We start from the raw sequence: 14,944 nt of genomic DNA, 5'->3' as shown, positions 1-14,944 counted from the left end.
CAATGTCTTTGGTGGTCCATGTGTGCCAGCTTTAGCCTGTCTGCGGTGAAGACCTCTGGTTTGCCACCGATGTCCACTTTGAAGGTGGTCCCATTGTTCTGGATGACTTGGAAGGGGCCTTCGTAGGGCTTCTGTAGTGGTGGACGATGTGACCCTCTGCTCACAAACACATACTCAGACTTGGAGTTCTTTCGGGATGTTGAACTTGGCTTGCCCGTGTCAGGAGGGTAGGACTGGAGCCAGGTTACCGACCTTTTCCTGCAGCCTATCGAGGAAGGTGGTTGGTGGAACAAAATCCTCGGGGACCATGAGTGGAGTTCTGTAGACGAACTTGGCGGAGGATGTGTGAGGTATTCCTTCAGGGCTGGAGGTATCCCCAGCAGTGCCCATGGCAGTTCGTCCATCCAGTTGGGACCCTTGAGTCTGGTCACAAGGATGGCCTTGAGATGCCTTTGGAAGCGTTCAGCCAGCCCGTTAGACTGCAGGTGGTAAGCTGTCATGTGGTATAGCTGAGCACCCTACAGGTTGGCATTGTCAGTCCACAGGTGGGACGTCAATTGTGCACCTCTGTTGGAGATTACGCGGCATGGTAGCCCGAACCTTGCTATCCAGGACTATACGAGTGCCTTGGCGCAGGACCTGATGGATGTGTCAGCCAGGGGGATTGCTCTGGACACTGGGTGAAACAGTCAACCACCGTGAACAGGTAGCAGAAACCCTATGAGATTGGTAAGGGTCCCACTATGTCCATGTGAATGTGGTAAAACCTTCCATTGGCTCGAAAGGCTGTGGGGAGACCTTGGTGTGCCGCTGTACTTTGGCTGTTTGGCACTGCGTGCATCTCTTGGCCCACCTGCTGATTTGTTTCCACAACCCATGCCACACGTACTTGCTAGCCACCAATTGGACTGTGGACCTGATTGATTGATGTGTTAGCCCGTGGATGGAGTCCAAAACTCGTTGCCTCCTCCATGCCATTTGGACGATAGGTTGAACCTGCCCGGTGGCCACATCCCTGTGCCGACTGGTATGTCCTGAAGCTGCAGCCCTGTGACGGCAGTCCTGTACTGAGGTATCTTGTTGTCCTGCTGCTGTGCCTGCACCAGTGCCATGAAATCCAGTCCGTTATCCAGAGAGTGGATGCTCTGTCTCGACAATGGATCCGCAACCATGTTGTCTTTTCCCGAAATGTGCCTTACACCGGTAGTGTACTCAGTCGCAAGACAAGTGTCTCTGCTAGCGGTGACTTGTGATCCGTGAAAGCCCTTCCCTCTAGGAAGGGCCGGAAGTGGCGGATGGTTAAGTACAGCTCTCTGTGGAAAGCACTGTACTTTAGCTCAGGGGGCCACAGACGTTTGCTGAAGAAAGCTAGCGGAAGCCAACTTCCTTCTATCTGCTGCTCCAGAACTCCACCAATCGCCATTCCTGAGGCATCGATCGTGGGAACTGTGGGTGCATCTGTCCTGGGGTGGGCCAGGAGTGCAGCATTAGCCACGGCTTCCTTCACTTCCATGAACACTCGTGTGGAGTCGTCGTCCAAGGTCAAGTCCTTCACCTTGCCATCAGGGTAAAGAGTGGGCGCATAGTTCGATGTGGGTATGAATCTGTGATAAAAGTTGACCATCCTCGTGAACGCCTGTAGACCTTTGATTATACTGGGCCTCGGGAAGTTTTGGATAGCCTCCACCTTGCTGGGTAGTAGTGTGGCCCCGCATTTGGTAATCCTGTGGCCCAGGAAATCAATCGTGCTCAGCCCGAACTGGCATTTAGCCAGTTTATAGTAAGACAGAACTCATGCAGGTGACTGCAGAGGTTTCAGAGGTGTTGTAGATGTTCTTGCTGGGTTCTGCTTGCCAGCAGGATATTGTGTAAATAGACGAAGGTGCCGTCCAGGTCTCGGCCCATCACGTCCATCAGTCGCTGGAAGATTTGTGCCGCGTACTTGAGCCCGAATGTTATCCTCAGGAACTCATACAGCCTGAATGGAGTGATGATAGCTGTCTTGGGGATGTTATCAGGGTGCACTGCAATTTGGTGGTACCCTCGCACCAAGTCCACTTTGGGGAAGATCGTCACTCCATGAAGGTTTGCTGCAAAGTCCTGGATATGCAGCACGGGGTAACGATCTGGAGTGGTGGCCTCATTAAGCAGACAGTAGTCACTGCACGGTCTCCAGCCCCCATGGTGTTTTAGGCACCACTTGCAGGGGAGAAGCCCATGGACTGTCTGACCGCCGAATGATGCCCAACTGCTCAAGCTTGCGGAACTCCTCCTTGGCCAGTTGGAGCTTCTCAGAGGGAGTCATCTCGCCCTTGCATGGAGAGGTGGACCCTTGGTAAGGATGTGATGTCTGACTCCAATGCCGAGGCACTTCCATCATGAACAAAGGGGAAAGGGAGGAGTCACGTGATGGAGTAGTGGCCGGTCGGGTAACTCCAGCCCTCTCCGGAAAAGTTTTAAAAAAAACACAGAAAACACAAAGGCACAAACACAAAAATTAAAATAAAGTGTAAGTAAAGGTGGGAAGAAAATGGCAGCGAAGAAAGAAAAGTCTAAAGCAACGGGAAGAAGAAAAGACATCGGAAGAAGAAGGTGAAGGGCTTACCTGTCCGAGGAGGCCCGCTGTGGAGAGAGAAGCCCGCTCCCTCAGGTCAGTCGAAGTCCCGAGCTCGGGACTACAAAAATGGCTCGCAGAGCCAAGCAAAAGTGTGCAACAGCGCATGCGCATGACAAAAAAAAAACACTGACGGGAGGGGGGACCAGCTGAGGAGTCGATCTCCACAACTGAGAATGACAGCTACAACACAACAACAGGAAGAGAACATAGAAAACAACGAGAACAAGAAAGAAGAGAGTAAAAAGAAATCAAGGAAACAACAGATGACCAACCCAGAGGAAGAAGAACATAGAGAAATGGAAGAAGAAGGAAAGGGCAAGACAATGAATATATTTTTTTAAAGAATATATGGAATCAGTAAAAGAATGGCAATCACAAGAATTTAGTGAAATAAAAAGAAGAATTAAAAGTACAGAAGAAAAAATGAATAGATTAGAGATGGTCATGTCAGATATAAGAAAAAGAGTGGACAAGGTGGAAGAACGAGAAACAGCCGTAGAAATGGAAGTAGAGGACTTAAAAATGAAATTAGAAGAATCTAATAAAAAAGTTAAAGAGACACAAGAGCTGTTAGCTCAGAAGATAGATATAATGGAAAATTATAATAGAAGAAATAATATAAAGATAGTGGGCCTTAAGGAAGATGAAGAAGGCAAGAATATGAGAGTATTTATAAAAGATTGGATCCCCAATGTCCTAGGAAGTCCAGAATTACAGGAAGAAATGGAAATAGAAAGGGCACATAGAACATTAGCCCCTAAACCACAGCCACAACAAAAACCAAGATCCATTTTAGTAAAATTCCTAAGATATACAACAAGAGAAAATATATTGGAGAAAGCAATGAAGAAAATAAGAGAAGACAAAAAGCCACTGGAATACAAAGGTCAAAAAATTTTTTTCTATCCAGACACAAGTTTTGAACTCCTAAAGAAGAGAAAGGAGTTTAATACAGCAAAAGTGATCCTATGGAAAAAAGGATATAAATTTATGCTAAAGTACCCAGCGGTACTTAAAATAGTTATTCCAGGGCAGCAAAACAGACTATTCTCGGATCCGGAGGAAGCACGAAAATTTGCAGAACAACTACAAAACAGACAGAGAGATGAAGACATGTAACGAGAGCAAAAATGACCACGAACTATGTGTATATGGGTATATATATATATATATATATATAGATATATAGATATAGATCTATCTATATCTATCTATATCTATATCTATATATATATATCTATGTGTGTATGTGTGTACATGAGTGTATCCGTATTTAAAAGAAAATATATAGAGTATAGATAAGAATTAATAAGGGAAAGAAAGGGAAGAGAGGAAGTAAAGAGGGAATTAAGAGAGTGACCTTTGCTATATATGAACATTAAAATCTTTTCTTGGGGGGCTGGGTGGGGAGGAGTTACGGTCACTGCGAAATCAGTTGACGCTTGCGAGTGAATTCGCAAATCCAAATGGAGAGGGGAGATGTGGTTGCCCGACAAGGGATAAAGGGCAACTCAGGAAGGGGAGGGGATAGTGGGGTTAAAGAAATTTTAGATAGGAGAATAATGGAAATGTTTGATGTCTTAGAAATGTTGTCTTACAAAGTGTTCAAAACAAGAAAGCAGAAATGGATAAGAAGGAAAGGTGATGATGAGGAAACGGAAAGGAAAGATAAACAAAGTATGAAATGGCTGTGTTGAACTATATGACTTTAAATATTAACGGAATACATAACCAAATCAAAAGGAAGAATCTGCTAAATTTACTGAAAACTGAAAAAATTGATATAGCATTCGTGCAAGAAACACATTTAACTGAAATGGAGCACAAGAAATTAAAGAGAGATTGGGTAGGACATGTAACAGCAGCGTCATATAATTCAAAAGCTAGAGGAGTAGCTATATTAATCAGTAAAAATGTACCAATTAAAATAGAAGAGGAAATAATAGATCCAGCAGGGAGATATGTAATGATAAAATGTCAGATATATTCGGAGTTTTGGAATTTACGCAAAGTATATTCACCTAACGAAGAAGATCAAAAATTTATGCAAGATATTTTTTTGAAGATAGCAGACACGCAAGGGAACATACTAATAGGAGGGGATTTCAACCTTAATTTGGATTCAAACATGGATAAAACTGGGAAAAAAATTAACAGAAAGAACAAAGTAACCAAATTTATAATTAAATCGATGCAAGAAATGCAACTTTTGGATATATGGAGGAAACAACACCCAAAGGAAAAGGAAAATTCATATTATTCGGGTAGTCATAAAACATACTCAAGAATAGACCTATTCCTGTTATCAGCTCGTATGCAAGAGAGAGTAAGAAAAACAGAATATAAAGCTAGAATATTATCGGACCACTCACCCCTGATATTGACAATAGAGTTAGAGGACATCCCTCCAAGAATGTATAGATGGAGATTAAACTCCATGCTACTTAAAAGGCAGGATTTTAGAGAATTAATTGAAAGACAAATTAAAATGTACTTTGAAATAAATACGGAATCAGTGAAAGATAAGTTTATACTATGGGACGCAATGAAAGCGTTCAGAGGGCAAATAATAAGTTATGTAACCAAGATGAAGAAGGACTACAATCAGGAAACAGAGCAGTTGGAAAGGGAAATAGCAAATATAGAAAAAGAATTAGCAATGAAGGAAGACACAACTAAAAGAGAATTGGCAGATAAAAAAATAAAATATGAAACACTACAAACATATAAGGTGGAGAAGAACATAATGAAGACAAAACAGAAATGTTATGAACTAGGAGAAAAAACGCACAAAATTATAGCATGGCAGCTTAAGACACAACAAACTAAGAGAATGGTATTGGCATCAAGGAAAAAAGACAAACAAATCACATATAATCCAACGGAGATTAATGAAAACTTCAGAGAATTCTACGAACAATTATACCAAACTGAAAACGAAGGGAAAGAAGGCAAAATAGATGAATTTTTAACTAAAATTGAACTACCAGAATTACAAATAGAGGAACAAAATAAATTAACAGAACCATTTGAAATAGTAGAAATACAAGAGATAATAAAAAAACTACCGAATAATAATTCCCAATAGAATTCTATAAAACATTTAAAGATTTATTAATTCCTCCCCTCCTGGAAATAATCAACCAGATTGATAAAACACAAAGCTTACCAGATTCATGCAAAACAGCAATAATTACAGTAATACCAAAGACAGGGAAAGATCCACTGCATCAGCGTCATATAGACCAATATCTTTACTTAACACAGATTATAAGATAATAGCTAAACTATTAGCAAACAGACTAGCCGACTATGTACCAAAAATAGTAAATCTAGAACAAACTGAATTTATTAAAAAAAGACGAACAACAGACAATATTTGTAAATTTATTAACTTAATTCATGCAGTAGAAGGAAATAAAGCTCCAACAGTAGCGGTTGCTGTAGACGCAGAGAAGGCCTTTGACAGAGTAGAATGGAATTATTTATTCAAAGTACTACAAAAATTCAGTTTAACAGAGAAATGTATTAATTGGATAAAAGCATTATATAAGGGGCCATTGGCGAAAGTGGCAGTAAATGGATATATATCAAAGCAATTTATCTTAAGCAGATCAACAAGGCAGGGATGCCCACTATCGCCCTTATTGTTCGCGTTAGCCATAGAACCACTAACAGAACTGATAAGAACAGAAAATAAAATAAAAGGGATAAAAATAAAAGACAAGGAATATAAAATCAGTTTATTTGCAGATGACGTTATAGTATACTTAACAGAACCAGAAATTTCAATAAAATTACATAAGAAATTGAAGGAATATGGAGAAGTGTCGGGATACAAGATTAACGCAAATAAAAGTGAAGCAATGCCAATGAATAATGCGGATTTCTCAAAATTTAAGAAAGAATCACCATTCAGATGGCAAATGCAAGCAATACGATACCTAGGTATACAAATAAATAAAAACCTCGGCCATCTATACAAACTCAATTATTATCCACTAATGAAAAAATTACGGGACGACTTAGAGCATTGCAAAGACTTACCACTAACACTAATAGGAAGGATAAACTGCATTAAAATGAACATTTTCCCAAGGATACAATAACTATTTCAGGCATTGCCAATACACTTGACGGAGAAATTCTTCAAGGAGTTAAAGAAAATAAGGAAATTTTTATGGAAGGGGGGAAACCGAGGATAGCACTAGATAAATTAACAGAATGGTATAAACAAGGAGGCTTACAACTGCCAAACTTAAAAATTTAGTATGGAGCCGCACAATTAAGATACCTATCAGATTTTTATCAAACAAGGGAAAAGCCAGATTGGACTAGATTAGAACTAGATAAAATAGGGGAGAAGATACCCGAACATATATTATATAATTGGGATGAAAAATTGGTACAACGTAGAATTCTCCAGTATTACATCATCTGCTCAATATTTGGAAGAAGATTCATGTAGAAAGGAATAAAACAAATTACCAACTACCAAAACTAATACTGACGCAAAATCAGCTAATCCCTTTTACAATAGATAACCTTTCCTTTAGAGAATGGGAGAAAAAAGGGATCAAAAGAATAGAAAATTGCTTTTCAGGAAATAAATGATTATCCTTTGAACAAATGAAGGATAAATATAATATAACTCACGATACAGTGTTGGCATACTACCAACTGAAATCCTACTTGAAGGACAAATTGGTAAGTAGTCTGAGGTTACCAGAGGGAAGTAATTTTGAATATGTGATTACAGACACAATGATAATCAAAAAATTTATAACAAACATGTATATTAAACTGCAAGAAAAGGAGAATGAGGAAACAAATGGTAAAACTAAACAAAAATGGGAACAAGATCTAAACATAAAGATAAAGAAGGAAACATGGGAGAAGTTATGCTCAGGAACTATGAGAAATACAATAAACACGAGGTTACGTATGATACAATATAACTGGATACACATGCTATATATATATATATTACACCTCAAAAGTTAAATAAATGGGACCCAACAGTATCTGACAGATGTTTTCGCTGTAAAAAGGAAATGGGAACAACAATTCATGCAATCTGGACATGTGAGAAAGTGAAAAAATTTTGGGAAGATCTAAACCAAATATTAAATAAAAATCATAAAAAGCAATATACCAAAAAACCCAGAGATCTTCCTCCTAAGTAACATAAAAAAACAAAGAATTTGGACTTGATTTGGATGGTGCACAAAGAAAGATTTGTTAGGATAGCCCAAGCTGTAGCAAAAAAATGTATTATGTCAACCTGGAAATTAGAAGATAACTTGAGAATACAACAATGGTATTTAGAAATGAATAAATGTATTCCATTAGAAAAAATAACATAATTTAAGAAATAATATTACAATATTTGAACAAATATGGGAGCCATACATGAAATATAATAGAGAAAACCTACCGGGGACATCTACCACCTAAAATGACAGAAGGAGAAGAGAATGAAAAGAATTGACTCAGTGGAATTTCTTGTTTATTTTTATTGAGTGACAACATTGTTTGACAGGTTTAATGTATCTTAGATTCTGAACTTTAAATGAATGGGAGGGGAGGATGGGAAACGACACTGTATATATTTGAAAAGGAAAATGTATGTATCTTGATCAATGTGGTTTATAGTGTGAAAAATAAAAAAAATTAAAAAAAACTAAGGGGAAAGGATTGCTGGGAACTCGGCTAGCACCTTGGAGAACTCATCGTCCAAGCTGTGGACAGAGTGCAGGTGCAGTGCCAGGAGCCTGGGGTCCCTCAGTGCAAAGGTTTGGAACATCTCTGTGTGCACATCTCCTGCCCTTGAAGTCTACTAGGAGGCCATGGGCCTGCAGGAAGTCTGCTCTGAGGAGTGGCTGTTCCACTGCAGCCAGCATGAGCTCCCACGAGAAGTCACTGCCTCCAAACTGAAGCTTGGGTCTACACATGCCATAGGTCCATATGCTGCTGTTGTTGGAAGCCCTAAATGCAGAGCCCACTTGCCTGCAACTAGTGTCCCAAACCTGTCTGGGACATCACGCTAACCTCTGCTCCTGTATCCACCAAGAATTGTCAACTGGAAAGGAGATCCCATACATACAGGAGGCTCTCTCAATGGCCAACCACCGTGGCCATTAGCAATGGCTGGCCTTGTTGTTTCCCTGGAACTTGCAGGGCGACTAGCATCAGCAGTCCTCAGAGCCCCATCTGCTGCTCCTTTCCAGGGCCTGCCTTGGTCTGGTTGCAAGACTTTGTGATGAGCCCCACGGTAGCTGAGCACCTGTTTCTGCTTCCACAGAATATCTGCTATGCTGCAACTTTCTGGGGATCACTGAAATTCGCATTAGCCAGGAGCAGTTGGATGCCCTCGGGCAGCTGTTCCAAGAACGCCTGCTCGAACATAATGCAGGGCTCGTGGTCTCCCAGGAGGGCCTGCATCTCATTCATGAGCGCCGACAGGGATCTGTCCCCTAGCCCATCCAGGTGTCCCCCTCTCTCGCTGAGAAAGCCTGAAGGTCTTGGTTAATAGCTCTTTGACAGCAGTGTAAGTGCCTTCTGATGGTGGTCTGTGGATAATGTTGGCCACTCTGTCTGCAGTCTCAAATGTGATGCCCCGAATCCGGAACTGAGTCTCAACCTGGTTGAACCACACGCCGGGTCGAACTGTCCAGGTCAGGAGCTGGAGGCCAACTGTGCTGATCGCTGCTTCGCTATCCATCGCTGGGTTTAGGACCCATCTAAACTTTCGAGGTCACCAACTGTAGATGACTGCTACAAAGAGACACATACTCGCAGTGTGAGAGGTTAAGCTCTGAGATTTATTGAGGGTGGAAAGGCTCCTTTTATACAGTTGGAGTTCCAGCTCTTTGTTTGAATGGTTGACATCAGCCTCATGAATAATAATAGCAGGCGGGAACATTCTTGCATATGAATACCCTTCTTCCCCAGCCTGTTATTGATCTGTTAGCTGGGCAACTTAGCTAGTGCCATTTTAGGGCTGCTGGTCTTGTACTGCTCCAGCTTTCAACCGCGCCGGTTCGCTGTGTTGCAGCATGTTATGCTGCTGTTTACTACTGCCAGCTCAGTCTCTCCGGTGACAGGGTGCCACATTATATAAAAATGTAGTTTCCCCAAATGTACTCTATTTAATTAAAATATATGTAAGCTCTGACGGTAAAATGATCTGTATGTATGGAAGGGAGGGAATGTTTTGGTTTTGTTTGTTGTGTTTGCAAGAAAAAGTTTAATATATTATATTTTTAAAATGTCACTATAATTTTTGGAAAAAAAACCCAATAAAATATTCAAAGAAAACCAATTTAGAGAATTTCTCTTTCTAAAAATCCTAGCCAACATGATAAATATTTCCAGCATTCAGTGCTTTCATTTCAAATTTGCAGTATCTTAATGAAAAGCATAATTAAAATTATATTAAGAGGAAAAGATCCTGAAGGTCTACCTGGATTAAAATATGACTGTCCTTCCACTTTTAAAACAATAAATATCAAACATGAAAATTTTACATTTATACATTTAAGATGTCCAGATGCAGCTTTTTAGAAAGCCTCTAATTAAAAAACATTTTCATTGTTGATCATTGAAATTAAGTCTTAAGAAATATCTTCAAGACTTAAATCTGTGTCAACCCCATACAGGAAGAACAATTGGCAAACATAGAATTTAAAAATTCTTGCATGATAAATCTGGCTAATTAATTTGCTGAAACAAGACAATGAGAAAAGGGTACAGTGAAACCCCCATTATCCGGCACCTATAAGGATTGCAAAAATGCAAATTTTCCAGTTGACCTGATGCTCACTCTTACAATGCCTAATACGCCTGAATTAAGATACACCATTTAAAATAACTTAAAAAAAAATTCAGTATTGCTGTCTTTATGCAAAGATCACTAAGTAATTCCCGTAACCTACAAAATTTAAATCCCAGTCACTGGCAGTGTAATAGCGTTGCACTAACCATTACGTTAACTGTGCCACTATCATAATTAACTCCCCCTCCTCAAGTTTACAAATAAAGCTTTACAAATATATCCAATGAATAAAGACTCTTACTCAGCAGGAATAGGGAGACACTCTGAGAGAGTCGCCCCAGCGGCATTAGCCGCTCTTCATCCTGGGCCCCACCATTTTATTCAATTTTCTTTCTTTTTACTGAATGTTAACATGACATACAATGGACAATGTACAGAAAGAATAATACATGACTGACAAGAATACAACAACCAATGAAAAATAATAGTTTTCATCTCCCCATACACAGTCTAAGATTTTTTTAAAAATCACATTATATTAAAACCAAAACAACAAAAAAAAACTGAAAAGTCTTGGAACAGCATTCATTAAACACAAGAAACCTGGTCCTCATCCAAGAGAAATTTGATGGTATCAGGAAGGGACAATAATTCAAAAATAAATAAGTTAGAACTTGTATCATACAAAAATATTGTAGGAATGGGTGCCAAGTTTCTTCAAATTTAATAGAAGAATCAAATGTGGCACTTTAATTTTTTCCAAACTCAAACAAGTTATGGTTTGAGAAAACCATTGGAGTGGGCTCTTAAAACACTGAAAAGAGCAGTTAAGGGATTTGGCTGTAAATCAATTGCAAAAATTACTGAAAGAATACCAAAGATATCTTTCCAAAACCGGACAGGACCAAAATATATGGGTCAATGAAGCCACTTGTAAATCACACCTGTCACAGATTGGATTAAAACTAAGAAAAATATGGGAAAGCTTGTACTTATGACATATGAATAAGGGAATATCGAGCACACATTGATGAGGTATTGATGAGGTATTAAGTAGTTTAAGAATCTTTTCCCACATCTCTACACAAAAAGATTGAAGCTCCTGCTCCCACACCCTTTTAAATTTATCAGTTGAGACTTGTCACAATTTTAATAATTCCTATTAAACCCTTCTGGGAGGAGTTCAAACAAAAAGCATCAACCATATCTGATATAGCAGGGGAAAATTAGGTAACATAGCACAAAAAATGTACAATTTGAAAATATATAAACAAATATGAATTAGGCAGTCCATACTTGTTTGAAAGTTGCTCAAAAGAAACAAGATAATTTTCTATAAACAAATCTAGAAAATCAAACAATTTTATTGAAACTTTATTCAAACAGCTGCTGCAGGCAGGGCACAACCTAGTGCTCCGCTGGCTGAATGTTTGCCTCCAAGGTGTTGGGTGTTGCTTCAGAGAACATTTAAATTTTAAACTTTATATATTCCTATTTGTTTAAAAAACGTTATTTCCTAGATTTTTTTTGCCCATTGTTTTGAGTTTCTGGTTGATTGAATGCTGGATAATGGGTATTTTTATACTGTTTATTTTCCTAAAAGCATGCTTACCTCCTCAATCTTTGGACATTCAAAGTTCCACCCACAAATCTGATTATTACCAGTAAACATATTCATCGACATCATGCAGATAGTGACAGTAACTGTTCCCACAATCACCTCCCAAGGATGGGAGGCAACAAAGAGTCCATGCAGGCGAAACAATCTTGACAACATTTTCCTTTTTCTTTATTTTAACCTGTTTTAAAAGAGTACAAGAAAGGATAATTACCAAATTAATGACAATTTAAAAATACAAACTGCAATTACAGTAATCAGTTATTGCCTTTAGAATGGAATTTGGCAATGCCAAATTGTTCTACTTTTCCCCTCCAATTGTATCTTTCTTTGTGTTGCTCACCAGGGCAATAGTATCCAAATGGCGAGAGTCACAACTGAAAAATGCCTTATTTTGGTCAATCCATGTTCATGAGAATAAACACCAAAAAAAAATCAACTGCATATTATCAAACTTCAACACATCATTTAACTGCACAACTCTAGTATTTGATGCTCTGTAAACAAAAGCAGGTACACAAACTGTTCCAGGCAACTACTTGAGACGCTTTCATTCCACCAAACAGGCAATAAGTTAACATCACATCACCTTAATCTTCAATTATTCTAGAGTACAGACGAAATTGCCAACATCTTCACAAATTGCCTCCATTTCATAGATGCTTAAAATAAATAGTAGTTAAGGGGCCTGGGCTTGAGAAGTTTTTGCATTTTGCAGAGACTGAACAGATCATCATAAAATAAGTTTTGGTTTTTAGAAATTTTAAGCAAAATTGATAAATCATGGAGAAAAATTAAGTCTTTATTGTTAACATTTAATGGTTTTGAAAAACTACTGGAAAGAGTGAATATTGCAAGAATATTGGTTTTCTTAATTGCTTAGCTCTTATCAAACCCTAGCCATTATCCTCATTCTTTGTTAATAAGCTCTATGCTCGAAGATCTTGCATGGAATGGACTGCACAGATTCTTCAGGACAAATCTAGATGAGAAGGGTGATTGAAGTCATTACTCCTCCTCTCCCCATACCCACAGGCAAAACAGAGTAAGTGCTCGATGCTCTTGACTTGATGGGCCGTAAGGCCGTAGACCCAGGGAGACATCCAGAAATTTCATGCATTTCCCCTCACAATAAAAGGCGGCATCGAGTCCACGCTGCTGAAGACCCAGCTGCGCTGGGTGGGTCACGTCTCCAGAATGGAGGACCATCGCCTTCCCAAAATCGTGTTATATGGCGAGCTCTCCACTGGCCACCATGACAGAGGTGCACCAAAAAAAAGGTACAAGGTCTGCCTAAAGAAATCTCTTGGTGCCTGCCACATTGACCCCGCCAGTGGGCTGATATCGCCTCAAACCGTGCATCTTGGCGCCTCACAGTTCGGCGGGCAGCAACTTCCTTTGAAGAAGACCGCAGAGCCCACCTCACTGACAAAAGGCAAAGGAGGAAAAACCCAACACCCAACCCCAACCAACCATTTTTCCCCTGCAGCCGCTGCAACCGTGTCTGCCTGTCCCGCATCGGACTTGTCAGCCACAAACGAGCCTGCAGCTGACGTGGACTTTTACCCCCTCCATAAATCTTCGTCCGCGAAGCCAAGCCAAAGAAGAAGAAGAAAAGGCCTAAAAGTCCATGGACAAAGCAAAGCCCACTTCATGCACTGAACATAGAGTGAATGGAAAAGGAAGGAAGGAAATCACCGTTATCCATACAAACCAGGAGAATTTAATCTAGCAGTGGCATTTCACTGAAGTGTGAGTGGGTCGCTCGGTGGGATGGTTGAACTGGAACAGGCCCATTTTGATTGCTAACTCTGGAGGTCACGCCCACAACCCGTGCATTGGGGCCGCCAGCACACCGGTACTTGCCCGTCTGCGATGAAGATGGAGCGCAGGGTTAAAGGGTGGCCAGAAACTTGGAGCTTCCACATCCAGGTGTCAATATAAATGAGGCTGAGCTTCGGTGCCTGACAGGAAAGCATTGTGAGGCGGGTGGGCCTCCTGGGGAACTTGCCGGGGGCCATGACAGTGCGGGGCGGAGGGGAGGGGGGGTCCCGGTCAAGAGCGGGGACCCGCCCGAATGACATCACAGACGCCGGCTCCCATGAGGACCCGGGCCGCAACTGAGAACGACACCACCGCATTGAACGCGCCCATTGGACTCACCTGGGCTGGGGACCAAACTATCGGCAGAAGACCCGGAACAAGCAGCTCCCGTCGCCGATCTGCCGATCCCACTCGCTCGCCCGTCATCCAACTCCCTAAAATGGCGAGGACCTGTCGCCCGATTCTACCCCTCGCTCTGACTGGCCGAGGGAGCCCGGACGCGGATGTCACGCCTTTCCTGATTGGAAATCAGTCTTCGAGTCGGCATCTTGCGAGGCCGAGGGACCAATAGGCCCTCAGCTTTGGCGATGCGGCCCGCCTGATTGGCCCACAAGAGGTCGACGCGGAACAACTTGCGAGCGGAGCTGTTCCATGCATTGGCAGGGGCAGCAGCGAGACTGACGAATGAAGTGGGCAGCACGCATTCTGGCACCATCTATAATCTCTATCAACGAGGTGAAACGCCTTTTGTTTCCCAACTCTGGATGCTAAATCCGTTAGCAGTAAATTAAGTCGCTCTGGACTTGTGTTGCAGTTGACAGACGCCCATAACACTTGGAACTCACTGGCTGTAAAATTTTGAACCATTTGTCCGGGACTCTGGCTTTACCCTACCCTCAATTTAGTCTATGTGTCGTCTGAGTCCAGCGTGCTCGTTAAATGAAGTGATAGGAGAAGGTATTCGGTTCAACTTTATTACACACCACAAGAATAAAGCTTAACAGAGCTCTGGTTCAGTCGTTAGTTCATGGGTCACCTGCACAGTGAGCTATTCCCCAAGACCGACCACTACTGTCCAGTCTCTACGGTTTATATAGCTCAACCTTAT

General features: G+C 41.0%; 1 protein-coding gene across 4 annotated transcripts in view; it reads right to left on the bottom strand.

The window, feature by feature from the left end:
- hmgcra (3-hydroxy-3-methylglutaryl-CoA reductase a) overlaps positions 1–14,318 on the bottom strand; it is a 70,550-nt gene extending 56,232 nt beyond the window's left edge. Inside the window, exons 1-2 of one of the 4 annotated variants that reach the window (XM_069937460.1) lie at positions 14,176–14,318; positions 12,007–12,193 (exon numbers count right to left, since the gene is read on the bottom strand). In XM_069937460.1, coding sequence (XP_069793561.1) covers positions 12,007–12,171 — 165 coding nt within the window. In that variant the 5' untranslated portion in view covers positions 12,172–12,193; positions 14,176–14,318. The other 3 variants (XM_069937431.1, XM_069937440.1, XM_069937450.1) reach the window with 3 other exon arrangements.
- Between the last annotated feature and the right edge of the window lie 626 nt (positions 14,319–14,944).

The sequence above is a fragment of the Narcine bancroftii genome, chromosome 1, assembly GCF_036971445.1.
Source record: "Narcine bancroftii isolate sNarBan1 chromosome 1, sNarBan1.hap1, whole genome shotgun sequence".
Lineage (NCBI taxonomy): Eukaryota > Metazoa > Chordata > Chondrichthyes > Torpediniformes > Narcinidae > Narcine > Narcine bancroftii.
The sequence above is the reverse complement of the archived record's forward strand: the minus strand, read 5'-3'. Positions and strand labels throughout refer to the sequence as shown.